Source organism: Scyliorhinus torazame, chromosome 9 (assembly GCF_047496885.1).
Source record: "Scyliorhinus torazame isolate Kashiwa2021f chromosome 9, sScyTor2.1, whole genome shotgun sequence".
Classification (NCBI taxonomy): domain Eukaryota; kingdom Metazoa; phylum Chordata; class Chondrichthyes; order Carcharhiniformes; family Scyliorhinidae; genus Scyliorhinus; species Scyliorhinus torazame.
The window spans coordinates 129,392,919-129,419,977 of NC_092715.1; the positions used below are offsets into that span (position 1 = coordinate 129,392,919).

The window sequence follows — 27,059 nt, forward strand, 5'->3', positions numbered from 1 at the left end:
TTCCTCAGTAGGCTCTGTCACAAGCTGCTCCAAACAAAGGAATCTTTAAAAATTGAAGACAAAAAATGCAGGATCTGCGACCAGTGGCTTTTTTTTTTTTGAGTGTTGTGGAACTGACAATCAATTTTCAGACGTGCCACCAAAACCCCTGAAAGAGAGCATTACTAGCTCAATGACTTGACTTACTTCACAAGGCTTTTTGTGATAGAGGAAAGCTTCAAGTAATTTGAGTTTTTTTCTGGTTAATGAGTGACCTGAATGTAATCTGCTTTGGTAAAGACAGATTTCTTGTACTTTCGTTGTGATGTGTCACACGAGCAGATGTCTGAATCAACAACCTTCTCTTGTATTCTAAATAAAGTTTAAAACATAATAAGTGACAGCAGTTTAAAAATAATTGGCTCATTGTAGATCTGTTTCGATAACTATCATGCTGTGGACTGACTTCAAGCTTTGTGCTCATGTGGCTAGCGGAGCAGAAAATCCAGCCCACTATCTTTACCTGGTCTGGTCTACATGTGATTCCAGATCCACAGTAATATGGTTGACTCTTAGCTACTCTCAGGGCAATTAGGGATGGGCAACACATGTCAATGACATCCCATAAATGAGTAAAAAGTAAATAATCCACTATCAAGACAAATTTCTTTCACATTTACAATATTGTTTGCCTCCACTCATCTCTACAGATGAAAAGCTAAACCATGCTGTTGCTATCTCCATGGCTGCACTTTCCCAATCAATCTTCTTTCTGACACCATCCATGAACTTCACTCCTCATCCCATGTCTTCACTGACATTAAGTTCTCATACATATCACCATTACCCGTATCAAACTTTTTTGGTTTGCTGTGTCCCCTAAGACTAAATGCATAAACCTCATCCTTGACTTGAGCATCCTCAGTTGTACCCCCACCTAACTCTGCACCCACATCTTTCATTCTCTCCTTCAGTCTTAATTCTATCTGCATCATTTTCTCCCTCAGTACTTATTTGTCAGTCATTCTGTCTCATTATAGCCATTCCTTTGGCTATCTTGCCTCTCTCCTCTGTAATTAATTATGTCAGCATCTTTGCCTGTTGCTTTCCTTCTGTTTTTCAGAACTATCTCTGGTGTATTATTTTCTGGTGTGCTTTTTCATTCCCCCCCCCCCCCCCCCATCCCAAGTCAAATTTGGGTAATGTTTTCAAAATATTACGACTTACAGATGATTAAAACCACAAAGCATTTTTAATATGGTGCTTGGTTTAAAAAATATAACACAATAAAATGTATTGCGAATCTTAGTATACTTGGCTGGTGTTAATGCTGAGCCATCCAGATCTCTGATTGAAATTCATCTTGGCTGATCATCATCTGTTTTTTTATTTGTATTATAGAAATGAGAAGGGATAGTTACTGAACTCAAAAGCACAGAACCCCAGCGATAACTTTAAAGTTTGAAGAATTAAAATGTTTGTGAAAAGAAAAGTTAAAACTTAAACACACAAGAAAAAGGATACACAGAGAAGATCTTGCAGGATAACTCTCAAAAATGTTTTACCTAAGAAAACATGATGAAACTATCTTTTTGGCAACAGTCCTTATAGATTGTTAATTTAAAATACAGGAAATATTACCCAAATCAAGAAATTGCCTTTCACTGCAAACAGAAATACAACTTCCTAGAACCAAAACACACTCGATGTGGGTTTCCAAATACAAATTTAAAAAACTGCTTCATTGGGCAAACATCCTCCTGACCTAGGACTGAGTTGCTTTCTTTAGTTCGAAACCTTTTAGAGCCAAAGCAATGGTGAAACATCCCCATGATACCATCCTTGGCCAAAACCCTCAGTGCTTCCTAGTGCCGTATCCCTCGATACGCATCCTATCCATGTATTTGTCGAGATGCCTTTTGAACGCCGTTAATGTATCTTCTTTCACAACCTCCCCTGGCAGCGTGTTGCAGGCACTCATCACCCTCTGTGTTAAAAAAAAAACCTGCCTCACACATCTCCTCTATACTTTGCCCCACAGACCTTAAACCTATGCCCCCTAGTCTTCCACCCTGGGAAAGAGTGCCTGCCCATCCATGCCCCACCTAATCTTGTAAACCTCTATCAGGTTGCCCCTCAACTTCTGTCGTTCTAATGAAAACAGTCCGAGTCTATTCAGCCTCTCCGCATAGTTAACACCCTCCAGACCAGGCAACATCCTGGTACCCCAAATGTAAAGTTCAAATCTACTGTTTACTGTAAAGTTAAACCCACCAGAAGGCCTCATTACAAATGCAGAGAATGTAACACCTTTGCTCTTTTATCCTTTCGACTCCACAGACAATTTGACTCCAAAGACCTCTCCTTTGATAACCCTGACACACAAGCACAGCTTTCCTTACCCACACAGAATATATACATAAACACAAAATGCGCATATTACATTAGTAAAATAAAACATAATTATGGAAATATATTAAATGTTGGTTAGAAGTGTTTGAGTTGAAAAGTTATGTAACTTCTGATGTAAAATGAGACTTTTTCCATATTAGTTGGGGCAAAACAAAACAAAACCTAATCATTTAAGAGTAATTATGTTTCTATATTTGTTAGGAACACTGAAGTCCGAAGGTACTATTGCTGATATTCTTGATAAAGGATCTGGTGCTGTTATACTTCTAGATGGTAAGTTTTAATGTCAAGTAAACTCCACTTTAGGTTTCATGGTAAATGTTTGATGGAATTTAGCCTTGGCCATGGACCAAACCCAATAGCCTTGGGTTCCATCTCAATCTTTGGCTCTTATTTTCTTTCTTGTTTTCCGGCCATTACTCTATTGAATCTGAGCAACATTTTTGCACCTTTGGGAATGGGTCAATTTCAGCAATTGATAGCTCATTTGATTGGTTTCTGTGTTTCAAAATATCCAAACATAAAATCCACTTACAGTAAGGAGGGTACGAGATGAAAATGGTAATGCTATTAAATGCTTTCTATTTAAACTCCCATCGTTTTGCTCAGAAAGCATAGATTTGAAATACCTGCTTAGTTCTACAATTTGAAAGCATGATCCAGTGGATTTTTATCTCATACTCTCAGGATATGAAGGCACATTGGGTGGATGTTGAGGGTCATAGATACATAGAAGATAGGAGCAGGAGGAGGCCTTTTGGCTCTTCGAGTCTGCTCTGCCATTTATCACGATCATGGCTGATCATCCAACTCAATAGCCTAAACCTGCTTTCTCCCATAGCCTTTGATCCCATTCTCCCCAAGTGCCATATCCAGCCACCTCTTGAATATATTCAAGGAATATCCAATTGGCAGCACAGTGTTTAGCACTGCTGCCTCACAGCTCCAGGGACCCGGGTTCAATTCCGGCCTCGGTGTGGAGTTTGCACGTTCTCCCCGTGTCTACGTGGGTTTTCTCTGGGGCTCGGGTTTCCTCCCACAGTTCAAAGATGTGCAAGTTAGGTGGATTGGCCATTCTAAATTGCCCTTGGTGTCTAAAAGGTTAGGTCGGGTTACTGGAATATGGTGGAGGGGTGGGCTTAAGTGGGGTGCTCTTTCCATGGGCTGGTGCAGACTCGATGGACCAACGGCCTCGTTCTGCATAAATTCTATGATTCTATGATCCAACCAACTGACCAAATGCTAATTTTCTGAGTGCCTGAGTCATCCATTAAGGTTGTTAAAGATATATACAGATAAACTTTGCCTACATCGCCTAAACATGTAACTAACGATAGGTCTGCTTCCCTTTCAGTTCATACCTATAATGAAAAAGACTTGGTCTGCTATAACCAATTCTCTGTATTTGTTGTGGGAGCCGGAGGCTTTGGAGGGAAAAGGACATCTGATAAAGTTAAGGTAAATATTAACATAAACACGTCTGAGGCAATTTTCCAGATTACTCATGTCATGTTCGATTTTGACTACTCTGGTTACAATATTGTAAATGCTAGTAGGACACAATTATTTCCTCTCTGAGCAAGATGAGGATGTTTAATTCAGAACTGGCTATTGTGTCTGCAAAATCTCAGACACTTTCGACCAGTATTAATCAAAAGTTTTACCCAGATGTATTTATTGACAAGGCAAACAAAGGACAACACAAGTGTATAAATTAAATAACTATCCAACAAACAGTAAAAATCAGTTGCCCTTAAATTATCCCAAAACATTACTAAAAGGTCCCAAGATTCGTGATATTATCCGTTCTAATGAACTCAGTCGCGCTGAGGGTCAGTTTCTCTGAGTCTCTATTTCCTCAGGGTCTTTGTTGTGAAGGTGAATCTCGCACGCTGCTTCCTTCCGTCTCTGCTGCATGGAACCTCCGCTGCTGGGAGGTCCGGGGGTTAGATTCTTATACCCCTCCCCATGCCTTTCAGAATGTTCTCCGGCCCCCAGCTGATGAGGTCACAGGGTGGGAGTGGCACCATCCAATGGAGTTACTAATGGTCACCCAGCAAGACATCGGGGGTTCATTTCCTGGAGTATTGTTTGTATGTAACCTTGTTTAGTCAATCAATCAATACATGAATAGAGCTGATTATTTCTTGATGGATGAATAATTTACTCAATCATATGGATAAAGCGAATTGTCTCTTGATGGGTGATTGAAAGGACAGGTCCAGATATGTCCTGGCAGCTTGTCTGAGTTTCAGTGTATTCAAACTGGGCCAAGTTCGAATTCCCATCATGCTATTTGCTGGAGCTGACTGTGGCTTGATTTAAAATGTCCAGATATTTTAATTCAAAATCTTTGATTTTATCAGGCCCATTCCAGATTAGCACACTATTCTCTCAGAACATTGACTATTTATACCACAATTAATATACTCAAAATGTTTTAAAATTTGTCATAGTTATTCACTTGTGATGTGTTACATTGGGTTCACTGAATTTCTGGTAATATTCAACAGTATTCTCATGCATTAAAGCACTTTTCTTCCCTTTACACCCTTTAGAGTCTATTAGTGTAAATTAGCACTTCTGTCCCATTTTCTGTTTCACATTCTTACGATTTAATGTACATTGACAGCATCCAGCGCTACTCTTTACCTCTCCACTGTCAGACTGTTTGTCTCACATCTAGCCCTGGATGAGCGCTATTTCCTCCAATTCAACATATTAGGAAGATCAAAGCCATTGCTTCTGGCTCCTGCCATAACTCCTTTCATTAGTTATAAAATGTAATTCCCTTCTTGGCCTGTCTCAGGCTGAACCAAAGTATTCATAGAATCTCTACAATGAAGAAGGAGGCCATTCAGCCCATCGAGTCAGCACCGATCCTCTGAAAGAGCAACCATCAGGCTACCATCCTATCCCTGCAACCTGGGAACCACATTTAACCCGCGTATCCCTGGACTCTTAAGGGGCAATGTAACAAGGCCAGTCCATCTAACCTGCATATCTTTGGACTGTGGGAGGAAACCAAAGCACCCGGAGGAAACACACGCAATCACAGAAAAAGTGCAAGCTCCACATAGACAGTCACCCAAGGCCAGAATTGAACTGGGTCCCTGGTGCTGTGAGGCAGCAGTGCTAACCACTGTGCCGCCATGCCACCCTTTTGTTCACAACTTTTAACATCCTATTTGTCCCTGAGCAGAGTTTCTGACCCAATATCCTGCTGAAACATCTCCGACTGTGCCTCACGTGCTGAAATCCTTATCTGTGGCCGGAATTTACAGCCACCCTCTGCCACAGGCAGGAAAACTCAATGCAGAGTTGATGAATTATTGGCCGCTGGTGCGATCTTTCTGTTCCACAGAGTTCAACGGCAATTTTCATGCTCGCCAGTTCCGCTGCTGGGGAACTTACCACTGTGGGTCAACTTTGACGAACTGGAAGTTCCTGCTGGCGGCAAAGGCTGCACATTCTGGCCTGTATTTTTGTTACCTCCAGACTTGACTTCTACTGTCTGACCTCCCTCCCATTTTCCAATCTTCAATAATTTAAGATTATCCAAAACTTTGCTTCCCATGAAGCAACTTAATGCTAGACTTACCTCTCAGAGGGGAGTAAGAGACAGCTGTGTGCTCTAGTTCACCGAGACATGGCTCTCCCCTGCCTCACCGTACTGTGCCATACAACCTGAAGGCTTCTCAATTCATCGGGCGGACCGTACTGCGTCATCAGGCAAAGCAAAGGGTGAAGGGGTTTGCCTCCTCATCAACTCCTCCTGGTGCTCGGATGTGGCGACCCACTGCTCCCCGGACCTGGAATATCTGACAGTGAAGTGCTGCCCATACTATCTTCCACGTGAGTTCACTTCAGCCATTATCACAGCGGTCTACATCCCACCCCAGGCAGAAGTGTAGAAGGTGCTGGACGAACTGTACACAGTTATAAATAACTGCGAAACAGAACACACGGAGGCCTTGTTCATTGTGGCCGGGGACTTCAGCAAGGCCAACCTCAAGAGTGTACTGCCAAAATTCCATCAGCACATCTCCTGTCACACCAGGGGCAACAACACTCTTGACCACAGCTACTCAAAATCAAGGGCGCCTACCGTTCCATCCCCCGACCGCACTTTGGAAAATCAGACCATAAGACGGTGCTCCTTCTCCCGGCATACAAGCAGAAACTCAAGCTGGAGAATACAACTAAGAAGGTTGTGCAGTGCTGGTCCGAGGGAACAGAAGAACTCCTCACGTGACTGGTGACAGTGGACTGGTCCATATTTCAGAACTCAGCGACCAACTTTTTTTTTTAGAAAATATTTTATTGAAGCATTTGTAATTTTCACAATTTAACATAATGACATTTCTAAAACAACCGTGCGGGCCGACGCACAAAATACCCCCTAAAATAACAACAAACAATAAGCCACGTACCCCACTTCTCCTGCCCTATCCCCAATTACCCGCATACTAAATTCCCTGTCCTTATTTAACATTACCATGCCTCCTATTCTCCCCCCGCTTTTTCCCTTTCCCCCCTTACTGCTAACGTTCAGTTTTTGTGACCAACTTAAACCCCCCCCCCCCCCGGCCGGGTCGGAGAATCACCGGGGGCTGGCGTGAATCCCGCCCCCGCCGGTTGCCAAATTCTCCGGCACCGGATATTCAGCAGGGGCGGGAATCACGCCGCACCGGTTGGCGAGCCCCCCCCCCCGGCGTTTCTCCAGCCTGCAATGGACCGAAGTCCCGCTGCTGGAATGCCTGTCCCGCCGGCGAGGATCAAACCACCTCTCTTCCCGGTGGGACTAGGCGGCGCGGGCGGGCTCCGGGGTTCTGGGGGGGGCGCAGGGCGATCTGGCTCCGGGTGGCCTCGTCCGTGATCGGGGCCCACCGAGTGCCGTGGGGCACTCTTTTCCCTCCGCCTCGGCCACAGTCTTCACCATCGCCGACGCGGAAGAGACACTCCCCTGCGCATGCGCGGGGATGGCGTCAGCAGACGCTGACGCTCCCGCGAATGCACGGACTTCCGCCGCCTGGCGAAGTCCTTTCGGCCCCGGCTGGTGTGGCGCCAAAGACCTTTCCCGCCGGCTGGCGGCGCGCCAACCACTCCGGCGGGGGGCTAGCCCCTCAAGGTGCAGGCTTGGCCCCCCGGGTAGGGGAGAATCCCGCCCCATGGCTCAATTGCTATATTGCCTCCCTACAGAAGGACAGGTCTGAGGTGCTCAAGTCAAGCGACCCTGACCTATACGAGAAATCCAGGTACGACCTCCACAAAGCCATCCGGGATGCCAAGAGAGAATATCAGACCAAGCTAGAGTCACAGACTAGCATTACAGACTCTCGGCAGTTGTGACAAGGCCTAAACAACATAACGGGCTACAAAGCGAAGCCGAGCAGTATCTCCAGCAGCAGCGCACCCGTCCCCGATGAACTCAATGCATTCTATGTTCGGTTCGAGCAGGAAACTAATAATCTGCTGCGAATGCCCCAGCAGCCCATAACACCCATACCCACCATCACAACTTCCAAAGTCAGGTTGGCCTCCTGAAAGTACCCTAGGAAGGCGAAGGGTCCGGACGGGATCCAAGGTTGTGCACTCAGAGCCTGCGTGGACCAGCTGGCAGGTGTATTCGCGGACATCTTTAACCAGTCCCTACTCCGCTCCGAGGTCCCCACCTACTTCAAAAAGACCACCATAATACCGGTGCCAAAGAAGAACCAGGCCTCAATGACTACCTGCTGGTGGCCCTGACATCAGTCGTAATGAAGTGCTTCGAGAGGTCGGCCATGAAGCGCATCAACTCCATACTCTCAGAACGCCTGGATCCACTGCAATTCGCATATTGCGGCAACCAGTCCACAGCAAATGGCATCACCCTGGCCCTACACTCATCCCTAGAGCACATCGACAACAAGGACTCCTACATCAGACTCCTATTTATTGGCTACAGCTCCGCCTTCAACACCATAATCCCAGCCAAGCTCATACCAAAGCTCCCAAACCTAGGACTTGCCTCCCCACTCTGCAACTGGATCCTTGACTTTCTGACCCACAAGACCACAATCATTAAGAATAAACAACAACACCTCCTCCACAATAGTCCTCAACACCGGGGCCCCTCAAGGCTGCGTACTTAGCTCCCTACTATACTCCCTGTACACACACGATCGTGGCAAAATTTGATTCCAACTCCATCTACAAGTTTGCTGACGATACGACCATAGTGGGCCGGATCTCGAATAACGACGAGTCAGAATACAGGAGGGAGATAGAGAACCTAGTGGACTGATGCAAAGAAAACAATCTATCCCTCAATGCCAGCAAAACTAAAGAGCTGGTCATTGATTTCAGGAAGCAAAGTACTGTACACACCCCTGTCAGCATCAACAGGGCCGAGGTGGAGATGGTTGACAGCTTCAAATTCCTAGGTGTGCACATCACCAAAAATCTGTCCTGGTCCACCCACGTCGACGCTACCACCAAGAAATCACAACAGGACCTATATTTCCTCAGGAAACTAAGGAAATTCGGCATGTCCACATTAACTCTTACCAACTTTTACAGATGTACCGTTGAAAGCATCCTATCTGGGTGCATCACAGCCTGGTATGGCAACTGCTAGGCCCAAGACCGCAAGAAGCTTTAGAGTCGTGAACACAGCCCAGTCCATCACACGAACCTGCCTCCCATCCATTGACTGTACCTACACCTCCCGTTGCCTGGGGAAAGCGGACAGCATAATCAAAGACCCCTCCCACCCGGCTTACTCACTCTTCCAACTTCTTCCACGCGCAGGAGATACAAATGTCTTAAGAACCCCACGAACAGATTCAAAAACAGCTTTTTCCACACTGTTAGCAGACTTCAAAACGACCCTCTTATGGACTGACCTGATTAATACTACACTCCTGTATGCTTCACCCGCTGCCGGTGTCTCTGTATTCACATTGCGTGCCTTGTGTTGCCCTACTATGTATTTTCTTTTTTATTTTATTTTCATGTACTTGATGATCTGTTTGAGCTACTAGCAGAAAAATACTTTTCACTGTACCTCGATACGCTTGACAATAAACAAATCCAATCCAATCCAATCTCGTATACGAGCTCACACTCATCCACCACCTTGGTGTTCTTAGTCCATAATGCTCCCGATCCCTCTGTGGCTTTGATCTTCCCTATTTCATAGAATCATAGAATCCCTGCAGTGCAGAAGGTGACCATTCGGCCCATTGAGTCTACACTGACCCTCTGTAAGAGCACACCACCTAGGCCCACTCCCTTGCCCATCCCTGTAACCTCATAACCCCACCTAACCGTTGGACAGCAAGGGACAATTTAGAATGGCCAGTCCACCTAACCTTGCACAGCTTTGGACTGTGGGAGGGAACCAGAGCACCTGGGTGAAACCTGCGCAGATACGGGAAAATGTGCAAACTCCACACAGACAGTCACCCAAGGTTGGAATTGAACCCGGGTCCCTGGTACTGTGAGGCAGCTGTACTAACCACTTTTTTCCCACCCCTACAGTTACAAATGCAAATAACATTCGCAGAAATAATTGAATCAGGAAGTGAAAGGGAGGGACTTCAAACAATTACAAGCACCAAGGAAAGGGAACTAAGAAAATTATTAGAACCAAAAGCTGACAAGTCTCCAGGTCCTGATGGACTTCATCTTAAAGTCGTTAAAAAGTGGCTTCTGAGATAGTAGATGCATTGACTTTAATTTTCCCTAGATTTTGCAAAGATCCGATCAGGTTGGAAAACAACAAATGTGGCTTTCAAGAACGGGAGGGTATGCAAAGCAGGAAACTACAGGCCAGTTAGATTAACAACTAGGGAAATTGGGAATGTATTATTGAGGAGGTTAAAGGGCTACTTAGAAAATCTCAATGCAATAAGGCAGAGCCAACACAGTTTGTGCAAGGGAAATCATGCTCGACTAGCAACTCTCTTCCTGAAAAGGTGGTGGAATCAGAGTCTTTGAACGTTTTGAAGACAGAGCTGGTTACATTCTTGGTAAGCAAGGGGGTGATAGGTTATCTGGGTAGGCAGGGATGCAAATTTGAGGGAAATACAAGATCAGCATGATTTTATTAAATGGCAGAGCAGGCTCAAGGGGCTGAATGGTCTGCTGCTATTCCTTGTTTGTATACACTAATTTATTGGAGTTCTTTGAGGAAGTAACAAGCAACGTGGATAAAGGGGAATCTGTGATGTTCTGTACTTAGATTTCCAGGAGGCATATTTGACAAAGTACCACATCAATGGTTACTATGGAAAATAAGAGTTTATTGTGTGAGGGTTACATTTTGGCCTGGGTAGAGGGATTGTTTAGCTAACGAGAAGCAGAGAATAGGGTAAATGGGTCATTTACAGATTGGTAAGATGTGACGAGTGGAGTGCCATAGGGATCAGTGCTGGGCCTCAACTATTTACAACTTAAGTGATTTGGGTGAAGGGACTGATTATATGGTTGCTAAATTTGCTTTTGACACAAAGATAGGAAAGTAAGTTGTGAAGAGAACTCGAGTAGGCTGCAAAGGGTTATAGATAGGTTAAGTGAGTGGGCACAAATTTGGCAGATGGATTATAAGTAATTTGGGATAAAGTGAATTATGTCCACTTTGGCTGGATGAATAGAAAAGCAGCATATGATTAAAATGGAGAGAAATTGCGGAACTCGGGTACAAAGGCATCTTTTCACATAACTTCATTGCAGCGTTAATGTAAGCCTAATTGTGACACTAAAGATTATTATTATTATCTGGGTGTCCTGGTGCATGAATCACAAAAGGATAGTATGCAGCTACAGCAAGTGATTAGGGAGGTAAATGGAATGTTGTTTGTTACAATAAAATATAAAAGTTGAGTTCTTTTTTTGCTACACTTGTACAGGGCATTCATAAGATCATATCTAGATTACTGTGTACAGTTTTGGTCTACTTATTTAAGAAAGGATAACAATGTGTTAGAAGCAATTCAGAGACGATTCTCTCAACTGATAACTGGGATGATGGTGTTATCTTTTGAGGAAAGGTTGGACAGGCTGCTCCGACATCTGTTGAAATTTAGAAGAATGAAAGCTAATCTTATTGAAACATAGTAATAATCTTTATTATTGTCACAAGTAGGCTTACATTAACACTGCAATTAAGTTACTGTGAAAATCCCCGAGTCGCCACACTCCGGCACCTGTTCGGGTACACAGAGGGATAATTCACCTCATAGCATGTCTTTCAGGACCTGTGGGAGGAAACCAGAGCACACGGAGGAAACCCATGCACACACACGGAGAATGTGCAGACTCCACACAGACAGTGACCCAAGACGGGAATGGAACACGGGCCCCTGGCACTGTGAAGCAACAGTGCCAACCACTGTGCTACCGTGCTGCCATATAGGATCCTGAGGGGACTTGACAGGGTGGATGCTGAACGGATGTTTCCTTTTGTTGGAAAGAGTAGAACTAGGGGACACAGGTTAGGTGATAAGAATTTTATTTCTCTGAGTGTTATGAGTCTTTGGAACTAGAGCAGCGGAGGTGGGTCATTGACTATATTTAAGGCAAAATTAGATGGTTTCTTGACTAACAAGGGAATAAAAGGTTATTAGGGATTGGTGTAATGTGGAGACGAGGCAGCAATTTAGCTATGATGATGAATGGTGGAACAGACTAAAGGTGTTGAATGCTTACTCCTGTTCCTAATTCGTATATTCGCATGTACATCCAACAGCCTGAAAACATCCTGTATTTCTCTCGCTCTGACTTTTGTGCATCCCCACTTACTTTGCATTCCCATTGAGGCCATGGGCGTCATTCTCCGACCCCCCGCTGGGTCGGAGAATGGCCGTTGGCCGCCGTGAATCCCGCCCCCGCCGAAGTCTCCGCTCCCGGAGATTGGGCGGGGGCGGGAATCCAGCCGCGCCGGTTGGCGGGACCCCCCGCTGGATTCTCCGGCCCGGATGGGCCGAAGTCCCGCCCAGAAACTGCCTGTCCCGCCGACGTAAATCAAACCTGGTATTTACCGGCGGGACCAGGCAGCGTGGGCGGGCTCCGGGGTCCTGGGGGGGGGGCGCGGGGCGATCTGACCCCGGGGGGTGCCCCCACGGTGGCCTGGCCCGCGATCGGGGCCCACCGATCCGCGGGCGGGCCTGTGCCGTGGGGGCACTCTTTCCCTTCCGCCTCCGCTACGGCCTCCACCATGGCGGAGGCGGAAGAGACTCTCCCCACTGCGCATGCGCGGGAAACTTTCGGCGGCCGCTGACGCTCCCGCGCATGCGCGGGGAAACTGACAGCGGCCGCTGACGCTCCCGCGCATGCGCCGCATTTCCGCGCCAGCTGGCGGGGCAACAAACGCCATTTCCGCCAGCTGGCGGGGCGGAAATCCCTCCGGCGTCGGCCTAGCCCCTCAATGTTGGGGCTAGGCCGCCAAAGATGCGGAGACTTCCGCACCTTTTTGCCGGCGCGATGCCCGTCTGATTTGCGCCGGCTTTGGCGCCAGTCGGCGGGCATCCCGCCGTTGGGGGAGAATTTCGCCCCTGGTCTTCAGCTGTTTTAAGCTTTCAGTTCTAGAACTCACTAAACCTCTCAGTCCTTGTGCTCCTCATTTAAGGTGTTCATGAAATTTTCTTGGAGCAATCTTTTTGTCTCCTTTGGCCCTGTGTCAATTTTTGTCTGAATGCATTTCTCAGTAACATAGACATGCATCACGTTGTCATAAATAAAATATTCAGTGAAAGCCTGATGAATATGGAATTTAAACCATTCATGAGTAAGATCTATATGATTCACTCCTTTCTTCTGAATTAATCATGCTTCCTTCGTGTGATAATCATGTATTTATTGATTAGCAATTGAGCATCCTCTGTGTATCTACTCTTATTTTTTGAGAATATTAAGATAATTTTTGTTTTATCCAGGTTACTATGAATCCCCCCAATAGACCACCAGATGCCATCATGCGGGATCTAACAAGTGTAGATCAGGTATACAGGGGTTTGTAATATGCTTGATTATGAAACACTTAATAATGTGGGTTTACATGATTTTCTTTCACCAGAAAACTAGCTTCTTGTAAACTTGAATAGAATGAATTAATAATACTCCATTGATTTTATGATGAACGCTAGTATGCATTCCTATTGAAATATAAATTATGTTTTTTAAATGATAGATTAAGTGAGTGGGAAAAGTTCAGGTAATGTATAATGTGTGCAAATGTAAAATGGCTCATTTTGGCAGCAAGAATTAGACGTAAACTTATCATCTAAAAGGTGAGAGATTGCTGATCTCTGAGATTCAGAGGAATCTGGGTGGCCTAGTGCATGAATCATAAAAGACTAGTATGCAGGTACAATAAGTAATTTGGAAAGCAACTAGAATGTTATTGTTATTGTGAGATGAATGAATTACAAACATATGGGGGGGGGCGATTCTCCAAAATGGAGACAAAGTGCGACGGCGTGAAAAGGGCACGGGGGTGACCGATTCTGTCCCCCACAGGGGGCCAGCAGGGCGCTGGAGCGGTTCACGCTCTGAGACCACATCTGGAACACTGGGCGGGATTCTCCACTCCCGCGCCGAAGTGGCTGCGCCGTCGTGAACACCATTGAGGTTCACGATGACGCGAAACGGCCCCGATCCCGACCGATTCAGGTCCTGACAATGGGCTAGGATCGGGGCCGCGTCATCTACACGCGCCAGGCCTTGTCACCCGCGTAAAGGCGGCGCCGCAGAGATGACGTGGCCGGCGCCGCATAACTGGCGTCATCCGCGCATGCGTGGTTGCCGTCCTCTCTAAGTCCGCCCCACAAGAAGATGGCGGACGGATCTTGCGGGGCTGCGGAAGGAAGGAGGTCCTCCTTCAGAGAGGACGGCCCGACAATCGGTGGGCACCGATCACGGGCCACCCCACATTTAAGGTACCCCCCCGGTGCAGGATCCCCCATCGCCCCCCCGCAGGCCGCCCCCCCAGCGTTCACGCACCGTTCATGACGGCAGCGACCAGGTGTGGACGGCACCGGGGGGAACCCGCCGTTTTGGCCTGGCCGCTCGGCCCATCCGGGCTTGAGAATAGCGGGGGAGCCGGAGAATCGCCATTTTCGGTGTCTCCGGCGATTCTCCGGCCTGCGGCCCGCAGAACTCGACCGGGCCGTTCCCGCCGCTTGGGAGAATCGATGGAGGGCGTCGGACCGGTGTCCCGGGAAATTTTGGCGGCCCAGGCGATTCTCCCAACCAGTGCGGGTGTGGAGAATCTCGCCCCCTGTGTTTTGGAATTAGTGCGCACGGTCTCGGGGGGACGACGACTATATTTCCGGGGCCGCTCCGCGGTGCGAGTCCGCCATGTCGTGCGGGGCGGCCACTGAAGGCCACCGCCGTGCGCATGCATGACTCCCGGCCAGACGTGCAGGGCCTCATTTCCGCCGCCAGAGCTGCAAGGAGTACTCCGGGGCCCTGCTAGCTCCCTTCAGGTAGGAGAATCACTCTGGAATTTCTTCAGGCAAGTCCAGAGTGAAACGCGCGCATTTTGACGCTGGAGTGGGGACATAGCCCCATTATTGCAGGATCCCGCCCATTGTCTTTTTCAACTAAACAAGAAAGGATTAATGGGGGCAGAAGGAAAAACCTTTTGGCCCAGATGGTGCTAGGGCTGGATCCCATTTGCGTGGCGGGGATGATTCTTCATTTTTTTGCACTAGAGATCTAAAAAGCCCCTCCCCCACCAATCTCTGGAAAGCCAACATAATAATCTTTATTGTCACAAGTAGGCTTACATTAACACTGCACTGAAGTTACTGTGAAAAATCTCCAGTCGCCACAACCCAGCGTCTGTTCGGGTACAAAGAGGAGAATTTAGAATGTCCAATTCATCTAACAGCACATCTTTCGGGAATTGTGGGAGGAAACTAGAGCACCCGGAGGAAACCCACGCAGACACAGGGAGAACGTGCAGACAGACAGTGACCCAAGTCGGGGATCGAATCTGGGACCTTGGCGTTGTGAAGAAACAATGCTAACCACTACTACCGTGCTGCCCACATTTCTGGCACTTTCAGCATCCATCCCACTGGCATGGGACATGCCTCCAAGATTTTTTTCTTCAAAGTGCTGGACAATATGGTGAGAAAAGCTGGCTGTGCAGCTGGTGAGCTGCACATCCGTTTTCTCACCTGATCCTGCACTTAGAAGACAAAACTGAATATTCTGGCCCCTGTTTTAAAGACTGTTGTATCAGCAGGGACTCAAATGAAATGTCAGATAGATGATTAAATCAAGAGGATGGAAAATAATATAATCAGGCTCATATGAAGTGATTAGACATACAAGGAAGGGATATCCACCTATATCAAGGAGCTTTGAGAGGTAAAAGTGAATTCTAAATGATGAATTATTCTGGTTTGGTTTGGTTATCTCTAATGTTGAAAGAAAATCAGAGCCAAAATCAGCATTATACAACTGAAAAGGAGTAGTTCTAGATATTATATCGGAATTAGTGTAATAGCGCTAGTGCATGTTTGATGATATCCACTAGTTCTTGAAGGGGTTAAAAATTGACTGCACCTATATTCTATAAACTACTGAGGTTGCTAGACTAGCAGTCTTACAGCTGCAGGGGGACTGGACGATGGACCTCTCTAATGGCACATGAGTGGGCCGTAATTTCACATCACTGCTGTCCAGGTAACAGATCAAGATGGAAAATGGGTTCGGGGAAGGACAGTATCTCACGCTGTGGGGAGTCAGATACTCGAGGACCCTAGACATGTGCGTATTGGTAGTGTAGCTCTGTGTACATGCCTTTGTATCCATTGAATGTTGTAATTAGGCAAGCATACATTTTCTGTAATTGGTCAGATCTTTTTGTGGGAAACTGATGAAGGTTTGAAACAATTAGTTAGGATTGGACACTAATTATCTTAGAATAATTGTAAACCTTTGATTGGTATATACTTATTTCTTGTAAACGAACCAAAAGGTATAACTCTCTGTGTAATCCTTGAATCGTGGCTCGCTGGTCTGTGACATTAGTTGGAGCACTGGAGCCCATGCGATAGCTTGAAACAAAGGCCTTGTTTGAAACTCCAAGAATCTTCATCTGGTTTTCTCGAAAGTGATGTACACTGTAGCCAAATAGCTGTATTTTTCTCCCTAACACCATTGACCACCTGATCAGCATAATGGGAGGGTAATTTGGTTGATGAAGAAATGAAGATATGAGAAAAGAGCTAAGTTATTTTAAGAGGACACTTTAATCGACTTAATACAAGTTGGGAAAACTGAAGTGGTTCAGAGCCAGACGTAGTACATAAAATGTGTGACTGTGTTTTGAGCCAGCACCTCTTGACCTGATATTTATTAATAACTCAAAAATGTCAAAGAAATAGAAGTTTGTGTATTCCTGGGGACAGTATACATAGAATGATGCAGTGTAATACGATCTGGGAGTTAGAAAAACTCAAGGCTATGGACAGAATTCCCCCATACCCCCACAGGCATGTTCGATAGCGGGCCCAGAAATCGGTTTCATGACAGCGTGAATTTACAGTGGGATCTTCTGTTGGTGTCCGCCATGATGGGTCAGAAAAACTGTCAGAGGCCTATGTGAACCTCATTTGCATCTATTATTGGGATGCAATTGAAGGCCCAACCCCCACACCAGATTCTCTGCGATGCCAGTGGGAAAACATGCTGCCATAAAATACGTTCGCAACAACGTGGCATGCAGATGTCAGTACTCATCTGAACAATGTCTGGAGCTGCCTCTGTAGTTCAGGATGGAAGCCGCTCACAATTTTGGACCCTAGAACACAACAGCAGTGGGTCGGGTGAGCATCTGCAAGGGGATGTTCCACATTGGATGTACTGGAGGGGGTCCATCTTCCAGCCTTAGAATTTTTGCTGGAGATCTGTTGTCGTTCTCAGGAGGTCCAACTTCTGGTTTTTGTTCGCTCCTAGAAATCTATCTTCATTTTCAGGAGTTCCACTTTCTTCAGTAGTGAGTCAGTGATGTTGGATGCCTTTTCAGTCACAACTATGGATTATTCACCATCCAGATCTGCTCCACTACTGAATGTGGTGTAAAACACCCGGGTGCATAATTAACGAGGGCGGATCTGGAAGATTTGGCTTGTTTTCCCCCTGGGTGCTGCAGTAGAAACACTCCATGCTGCCATGGGACTTAATCTTAAAATGGAAGAATTCCACCAGGGTACATCATTTTAAAAGGACAGAATTTAATGAAATAAGCGAACAACTAAAGCAGGTGAATTGCGGGGGAAAGTTTTTCAACATTTCAGTGGAAGGTGGGTGAAACATTTTAAAAGATTTGTATTTTTTTTTCAATAAATTTAGAGTGCCCAATTCATTTTTTCCAATAAAGGGGCAATTTTAACATGGCCAATCCACCTACCCTGCACATCTTTGGATTGTGAGAGCGAAACCCACGCAAATACGGGGAGAATGTGCAAACTCCACACAGACAGTGACCCAGAGCCGGGATCGAACCAGGGATCTCGGCGCCGTAAGGCAGCAGTGCTAACCGTTGCTCCACCATGCTGCCCTTAAAAGATTTGTATTTTCTCAAAAGTTGTCCTGATTGGCCCCATGGCTTTGGTAAAAGATTGGTGAAAACCATAGATAATAGTGGAAAAATTACCTGAATTTGTTATTTTTCCACCCATACCGCACTAGAAGGCACCATAGAATCATAGAATTTACAGTGCAGAAGGAGGCCATTCGGCCCATCGAGTCTGTACCGGCTCTTGGAAAGAGCACCCTACCCAAGGTCAACACCTCCACCCTATCCCCATAACCCAGTAACCCCACCCAACACTAAGGGCAATTTTGGACACTAAGGGCAATTTATCATGGCCAATCCACCTAACTTGCACATCTTTGGACTGTGGGAGGAAACCGGAGCACCCGGAGGAAACCCACGCACACACGGGGAGGATGTGCAGACTCCGCACAGACAGTGACCCAAGCTGGAATCGAACCTGGGACCCTGGAGCTGTGAAGCAATTGTGCTATCCACAAGGCTACCGTGCCCCCCCCCCCCAGTTTGCTGCAAATGCGGGGCTTTACGCAGCTTTCTGGTATATTTAACCCAGGCATTTTAATTGCCCACTCAGGTGATCTTCCCTTGTTCCAGCGATTTCTGGTGATGCTATGGCGGCCCAGTAGAGAGTTCAGAGGAATCTCCTGGCTGATGTTGAGGAAACGGAATAAATGCATTCTCAAAATCAGCAAGTTCCAGCTAAATAGATTAACCCACAAATGGGAAGTGAGATTAACGCAAAAGGGCAGCCAGAGAATGGGAAACTGAAAAAATAGCACGAAGAGGCTTGAGACGAAGAATGAAATGAAAATATTAAACAATCTGCAAAGTACTTGCTTCAAGCATTCGCAAGGGAGGACATGAGCAATTTGCATTTTTCATGCAAAGATATTCTAAATTAAATCAGCTAATATTTTGGTCTTCGTTGTGTCTGTCCTTTTGGACAGCTGTTTACATATTTATATTGGACGCATCCATCACATTTCTAGTGAGGGGCAAACATACAGGAAAAAAAATTGTCTTTCTCTTTTTGAACGAAAAAGGCAGTTTTAACTTAAAGGTTTCCCAGAAACAGCATATATAAAAACTGTAATTGGTTCTTCAATCGCCGTGAGCATTTACCTGAAAACAATCAGCTTTTCAATTACTTCAATAAGGCACAGCTTTTTCACTCAGTAGTTCCAAAGATATGTGCCAATTCCTCATCGTTTCACTAAGGTGCAGATTTATACTTGCGTATTGTATGTTATGATGACTCTGTCCATAACATGTTGCCTTTGTTTTACTGTGGACAGCATCATAGTAAACCTACTGTCAGTATTATTTTATTTGTACAGCAGCAAATTCTGCAGATTGTTCATTCCAACTTTTATCTACACGTAGCAGGAGTTAATCCGGCATCCGCCGCTTATACTGGTGTGATGCTCGGTGTGTCAACTAAGCAAAAGAACACAAAGTAACTGATGGATAAAACAAAAAGGGAGGTTCGCCAAAACAACGAGTGTAGCACAGCCCAAAAAGAACGAGAAGGGAAACGGAAACTTAATCAAACCCGTCAAATCAAAGTGTGAGAATCGGAGTCGATAAGGCAGTCCAACCCCTGTGGCACCCACCGAGCACGGAAGCCCTCGAGTGTGCCCGTGGATACCGCATGCTCCCTCTCCAGGGACACCCGTCCGCGAACGAGGCCGCGGAAGATGGGCAGACAGTCAAGCCGGATGACACCCTTGGTTGCCCGCTGCCTGGACCTATAAATGGCAAGTTTGGCCAGACCCAGTAGCAGGTTCACGAGGAGGTCCACCGCCTTCCCCGCCCCCCTCCGCACCGGATGTCCATAGATCAGTAATTTTTGGCTTAAAGGAGACATAAATTTGAACTCCCAGGTACTTGCTAAGAGAATAAAGCCATGAGATTCCACAGTTTTAAACAAACAAATTAAAGCTTACTATACAAAGTCAGGAAAGTAAAACAACCTGCAATATTTATCCTATACCCTAACATTCAGAACAAGGTAAATAGAAATTAAGAGGCAAACTGTGATTGAACATACCACACTGCATACTAAATGACAGGACAGATCCCAAAAGTTTCACAGCAACCCACAGAGATGTTAGTGACCACTGTGTGATGAATATTAAGAAATTGTCATATTTTATAGTTTGCAGTAATGTTATTGAAGCTAAGTTAAAATGTTTACAGACTGTGTGTTTGCAGAGGAAGTGTGTTGCTGATAGATATCAAAAGCCATTTTACCTATTTGCAATAGAGAGCGAATTTAATGTTGTAACAGTTTGAGCCTGGCTAAACAAATCGAGGTACATCCATCAACAAGGGGAAAAAGAATGCCGTGTGCTTTGTAGCTGGTATAGCTGATAAGAGGGGTCAGGACTGTCTGGGCAAAGTCGTTGCTTCCAGTGCTCTAACCTGAACCGAAGGTTTCTGATCTTCCCAAGTACTCTGTACCAAGATAAACGAGTAAAACCTGGTTGTTAACTTTAGGCATAAGTGGTATTTAAAATATATAGGTTGCTTAATTGAAATGTAGTGACCGGTTTCAGGAAGCAAGTTAAGACCTGTTAACTGTAAAGCTCTTTCTTTGTTACTAATGTGCTTAATTCGGTGTTCAAATTAAAATTTGTTTTAATATAAAAGCTGTCTACTGGTCAGTGTTATCACTCCTGTGGTGCAGTGACATTTCCTCACAGTTTTTACCAAATACAAATAGTTGGGTTCTGGACTGCGATCTTAACCAAATTGTGGTTCTGGTCCGGACCCATAACAACTGTCAGTCACAATATCTTGTTAAAATTCGGTCTCCATCATGGAGGATTTCCACTGTTCACTTTCAAAGATCTTGGCCAGGATTCACCGATATCGTGGCCAAGTGTTGACGCCGGTGTCAAAACCGGCGTAAGCGACGGCGGCGTCAACTGGCCTCCAGGCCCAGTCATTCTCTTCTTCCTTGAGGGCTAGAACGGCGAGGAAGTGCTGTGCGCTGCTCCGCTGCCGAAAGCTAGCGCGCCACAGCCGTCTCGGCGCATGCGCGTGGCTGCCGTCTCCGCGCCAGCCCTCGGGCAACATGGCGGAGCCCTACAGGCCCCCTATGAGGAAAATAGCCCCTCCCCCCCCCGGGAATGAGCGCTCCCACCGATCGGTAGCCCCCGATCGTGGGCCTGGCCACCGTGGAGGCCCCCCCGGAAGTCGGATCCCCCCAGCCCCCCCATCCCTCGCAGCCAAAGCGTCGGATTCCGTCGGACCATATATAAACCACACAGGCGGAACTCGGCGGGCACTTGGCTGTAATTACCGGCACATTTCAGACTCTATTGCAGACCATAAGCTCACCTGTTCTTTTAGGGCTCCGTCCTTTCTCTATTAAATGAACATGGGTAACCTGAACTGCATTTTATTTCAAGAGTCCTGGTAAACTCTAAAGTCCAGCATGTTAGTTGCATAAACCTTCACAACAATAATCTTCCAGTACTAAGCATTATCTCTGAAACATTTACATGAACCATGAACTAGAAATTCATCACAAACTATCTTAATAGACTGCAGCATAAACATTAGAGAATTTGTTTACTGTTCAATATTTTTATTATATGTGTGATGAATGTAGGAAATTGCTACATATTACATTTTATATTTGTTGTAGTAATGTTATTTAAAATCTTGGTTTAAGTTACAGGCAGGCAGTATGCCTGCTAAAGCTGTGATTAAGGGGTCATAGAAGTGAGATGATCATTAGTTGTAACCATTTACTTGTTTACAGACAGATGGCTAATGGAACATTGTTTTGATTTTGAAGGATCTCTGGGGTGTAGATAATTTGAGGGATGGTGCTTAGTCCTGGATAAACAGGTCATGGGACATTTTGATAGGAGGAGATAGAAGAATGCCTTATGATGTAATTTAGTTAAGCGGTGGAGCCAGATTTGTTGTAGTTTTGCAGTTTGCCATAGGATTTTAAGATGGGGCTTAGATATAGATATAGAATTTACAGTGCAGAAAGTGGTCATTCGGCGCCGACCCTTGGAAAGAGCACTCCACACCTCCACCCCATCCCAGTAAACCCACCTAAGTTAGCTCCTGAAAGGTTTTCTCCGTGTTAGTTTAATTTATAAATGACCTTTCTGCTAAATCTCCAGTTTTATAAACTGGGATAGTAGGAGGATTTTTCTTTATTAATGGTAGCAATTTGTAACATTTAGTTGTTAACTCTGATAGTTAATTAAAATTTATTTCATCAACAGGTATGTGAATTTCATTGCTTACTGATCAATAAATTGTATTTATAATGTATTGCTGAAAATATACATTGGGTCAATGCTTTTCGTCTTACACTCATCAGGACAATCATAAGAATTCCAATCACACATCAATGCAATTGTCCTGATGAGTGCAAGGCAAAAACCTTCAACAAAATGTATTTTTTTAGCATTACTTGAGTAACTATTTATGAGGTAGGAAAATGCCCAAAGTTCTGAAAAAGAATTAGTGAGAAATGAGGGGGAAAAGCATCCCTTTTAACATGGTTTCATAATAATGTTTGAGAAGTTAATTGACATGGTAAACAATTTTAGCCACTTCATTTCAAATTGATAGGTAGTTCACAAATTAAGGGTAAAGTACTGACCATTGCCAGAATTCTATTTTCTGGGTTGCATTTGTGTAATTTAATACATAAATATTACCAGGTAAAACAGAGCTGCAAATTTAGTTGATTATGGAAAGTATATTGAAATGTGCTTTGTTGTGTAGCTATATTTGATCAAAAAAATCCATACAATATTCTGTTAACTTAAAGTAAGGATATGTCTCCCTTGTTATAGGCTGCTCTGTATCGACTGAATGGAGACTGGAACCCCTTGCACATTGATCCAAATTTTGCGGCTTTCGGAGGTAATTGATGGTCCATTAAAATGGGAAGTATTTTTTATCTAAAAGTTTTGCTTACTGATTTTATTATTTACATATTAAGAGGCAGAGAGTTATGATAAACTAAATCATTCAGTAATCGGGTTGCCACATTCATTTTCTTATTTGATTTTATCTATCTTATCGTTCTTTGCCTACACATAGTCAAAAAAACATGCAATGGCTTCTCTTCCTGTTGTTGATATCATCCGAGGAACAATCCTGAGCTCTCTCCAGTTTCTTATCTGCCCGCTGCACCTGGGCTGACATCATCCAAAAAGATAGCAATGGTTTCCATTATACACAGATATCACCGACCTCAACACCACCTCTCCCGACTACTGCATTGTTTCTAAATTTTTCGACTTCTTGCCTGACACCCAGTAATAGATGAGCAGAAATTTAGAATGAAATATTAGGAAGACCAAAGCTGATCTCTTCGGTCTCTTCTTGGAACCCCGCTTCCTAGCTACCAACTCCATCTGTGCTGCTGACAACTGCTTAAGACTGAACCAGACTGTTCACAACCTTTAAGCCATTTTTGATCCTGAGATGAGTTTCCAACCACCAACCTGCACTATTGCTAAGACCACTGACTTCCACCTCTGTAAGATTGCACAACTGTGTCCCGAGTTCAGCTCATCTACTGCTGAAGCCCTCATCTATACTTTCGTAATCTCTAGGCTTGACTATTCCAGTACAGTCCCGGCTGACCTCCCACGCTGTGTAAATTTGAGGTAATTCAAAACTCTGCTGCTTTTGTCCTAAATTGCACCAAGCTCATTCACCAACAACCCCGTGTTGACTGACTCTCATTGGTTCCCAATTAAGTACCGGCTTGACTTTAAAGTTCACGGCCGCGATTCTCTGGTGCAGCGCCAAAGCGGGAGTACTTTACTCCGGCGCCGGTTCCGAGACCCGATTCTCGGGTCCTGGGGGGGCCAGCACGGCGCTGGAGCGGCCCATGCCGGTCCCAGCACCGCGGGGTCCGCGCATGCGCAGTTGGTTTTAGACTCCTCACTAAAGGGGAAACATCTTACATTTGGTTTACAATCCCTGTTAGTATTTTATACACCTCAATCAGATCCCCTCGCATCCTTCTAACCTCCAGCAAGTATAAGACCAAACTGTTCAATCTCTCCTCAACCTTTTCATCCCCAGAATCAATCTGGTGAACCTCCTCGGAAATGCCTCCAATGCCACCACATCCTTCCTCAAAAAAGGAGATCAAAACTGGACACAATACTCCAGATGTGGTCTCACCAACACCCTATATAATTGCATCAACACGTCTCTACTTTTATACAGGGGAGGCAGTGGTGTAACGGTATTGTCACTGGGCTAGTGACCCAGAGAATCAAGGTAATGCCGGGCAATGGGGATCCTGGGTTTGTATCCCACCGTGGCAGATGGTGAAATTTGAATTCAATAAAAATATGGAATTGAAAGTCTAATGATCATGAAACCATTGCCGATTGTCATAAAAATCCATCTGGTTCGCCTATGTCCTTCAGGTAAGGAAATCTGCTGTCCTCACCTGATCTGGCCTACATGTGACTCCAGACCCACACAGCGAACTGGTTGACTCTTAACTGCCCCACACTGAAATGGCCCAGCAAGCCACTCAGTTCAAGTGCAATTAGGGATGAGCAACAAATGCTGGTCCAGCCTGCGATGCCCACATCGCAAGATTGAATAAAGACACAAAAAAATACTCCAATCCTTTTGCAATAAATGTTAAAATTCCCTTTTTTATTACATGCTGTACCTGCATACCAACTTTCTGCAATTCATGAACAAAGACACCCAGACCTCTGCCCAAACGCATTTTAAACCTGTTTTCCATTTGGATAATAATTTGACTTTCTATTTTTTGCAGCCCAAATGGTTAACCTCACACATATCCACATCCGCCCCGCTCCAAATCGGCATCATCGGGACATGCACCACACGCAGTAGCAAGACCATTGGCCTGTCATCAGCCGGCCCGCTCATGATGCTCCGCCCCCGATGGGCTGAGTTCCAATGGCGCGGGTATGTGTGGTCTGAGCCGTCGGTAACATGGCATGCAGGCTGCGGACTGTGTCCAGCGCTACCACACTCGTCCGGGATCCGCCGGCCTGGGGTGCTGCTGCTAGGGCTGGGGGGAGTGGTGGGCGGGTTAGGGTTCCAGCACGGTGGCGCCATGTTTCCCGGCGTGGCTGCAAATAGCCAACCCTGCGCATGCGCGGCCCGAGACCCGCCGATTCTCCGGCCCTTGGCGCCGACACTTAGTCTCAGAAAGAGAGAATCCAGCCGAAGGAATGTGATGTGATTTAGCTTAATGATATACTGTCATAACATTAATCTTTGAGATGCACTGTTTTAACTAATTTTAGTTCATTAATTGCTTTGTTTTCCTTTTGGTGTCATGCTAAGGACGAAACATTGTCATGTTTTGGGGAATTATTAATCTTGGTTTCTGCAATAGAAAGAAATATTTTTAAAAATATTACCATACACATAAAATGTTGGACAGTTTGATAATGAATCTCAAGCTAATGCTTGAGATTCCATATAATAGTGGAAATCACGTACATACTTAACTTTCGGAAGACCAATGATAACCTGGCAAAGCAGTGTAGTGGAATATCTTATTAGCTTAGCGAAGCTAACATTTACCAGAATGAAAAACAGATACTGACCAAAAGTTAGAGCGACGAAACTGAAGCTGGGGCACTGGCTAACAATAAGATAATATATAATTCCCTCTTTAATTAGCTTTGTGAAACATAAAATGCTGACAGAGTTATTTTTAAAAATTGAAGTGACTTTCTCTTTGTTAAAGGGTTCAAAAAGCCTATTCTGCATGGGTTGTGTTCCATGGGGTTTGCTGCACGGCATGTCTTGAAACAGTATGCAAATAATGATGTGACAAAGTTCAAAGCCATTAAGGTACAAAATAGTATAATCTATAGATTATTGATAATCTATTATCCACTGAGCACTGAATTGGTTGTTCATTCGTACAATTTTATTTGTTATACTTGTTAATCTTAGAGGGAGGAATTAATTAGATAAGTGTGAGGTCATCCATTTTGGTCGGAAAAATGGAAAGAGCACGTATTATCAAAATAGGGAGAGACTTCGGGGTGCTCCGGTACAGAGGGATCTGGGTGTCCTCGTGCATGAGTCACAGAAAATTAAAATGCAGGTACAGCAGATAATAAAGAAAGTGAATGGAATGTTGGCATTTACAGCTAAAGGAATAGAATATAGAGGGAAGGAAGTGTTGTTGCAACTGTACAAGGCATTGGTGAGAGCGCACCTGGAGTATTGAGCACAGGAAAGATGTGGCATTGAAGGCGGTTCAGCGGAGTTTCACTAGATTGATTTCAGAGATGAGGGGTTTGACTTATGAAGGGAGATTGAGCAGTTTAAATTTATAATCTCTAGAGTTTAGAAGATTGAGGGGAAATCAAATTGAGATATATAAAATGATAAAAGGTATGGATAAAGTAGACATGGAGGGGATCCTTCCTCTTGTGGGGCATTCTAGAACAAGAGGTCATAGTTTTAGGACAATGTAGCAGCAACTTTAAAACCGAGATGAGGAGAAACTACTTCCAAAGGTTTGTGAATCTGTGGATTGGGTACCCCAGAGTGCGGTGGGTGCGGGGCAGTGAGTAAATTTAAGGAGGAGTTAGACAGATTTTTAATTTGTAATGGGTTGAAGGGTTATGGAGAACAGGCAGGACAGGTGAAGTTGAGGCCATGATGAGATCAGCCATGATAAGATCAGCCATGATAATATTGAATGATGGATTAGGCTCAAGAGGCTAAATAGCCTGCTTCTGCTCCTCGTTCTTATGTTCTAAGAAAGAACTATTTTGTCTAATTCCACCTTCCAATTCTTAGTCTGTAGCCCTGTAGGTAACAGCACCTCGAGTACAAATCTCGTGTTCTTGATTCATGAGGGGATTTCTCGATTAATAAGGGGATCAGAGATTATTGAGACGAGGCAAGCGAATGGGGATGAGGAATGGCCTAATGCTTATGTGATTAGAGCTCTTTTCATTTAGGGGTTAAAATTCTAGCAAGTGTGATAGGATCTAAAGCCACCTTGTGCTGCTGAGGGCGGAACGTTTTCCCACCTGCCATCAACTGCTACCTTGATTTGAAAATGTATGTTATACATTGATAATGCAGAATA

The 27,059-nt window shown here is 45.0% G+C and overlaps 1 protein-coding gene across 1 annotated transcript in view; it reads left to right on the forward strand.

The window, feature by feature from the left end:
* Nucleotides 1-27,059, forward strand: part of hsd17b4 (hydroxysteroid (17-beta) dehydrogenase 4) — a 208,396-nt gene that overhangs the window by 147,305 nt on the left and 34,032 nt on the right. The window contains exons 15-19 of the mRNA XM_072516520.1: nt 2,593-2,664; nt 3,746-3,849; nt 13,314-13,379; nt 22,783-22,852; nt 25,695-25,801. Coding sequence (XP_072372621.1) covers nt 2,593-2,664; nt 3,746-3,849; nt 13,314-13,379; nt 22,783-22,852; nt 25,695-25,801 — 419 coding nt within the window. The remainder of the gene's footprint in view (nt 1-2,592; nt 2,665-3,745; nt 3,850-13,313; nt 13,380-22,782; nt 22,853-25,694; nt 25,802-27,059) is intronic.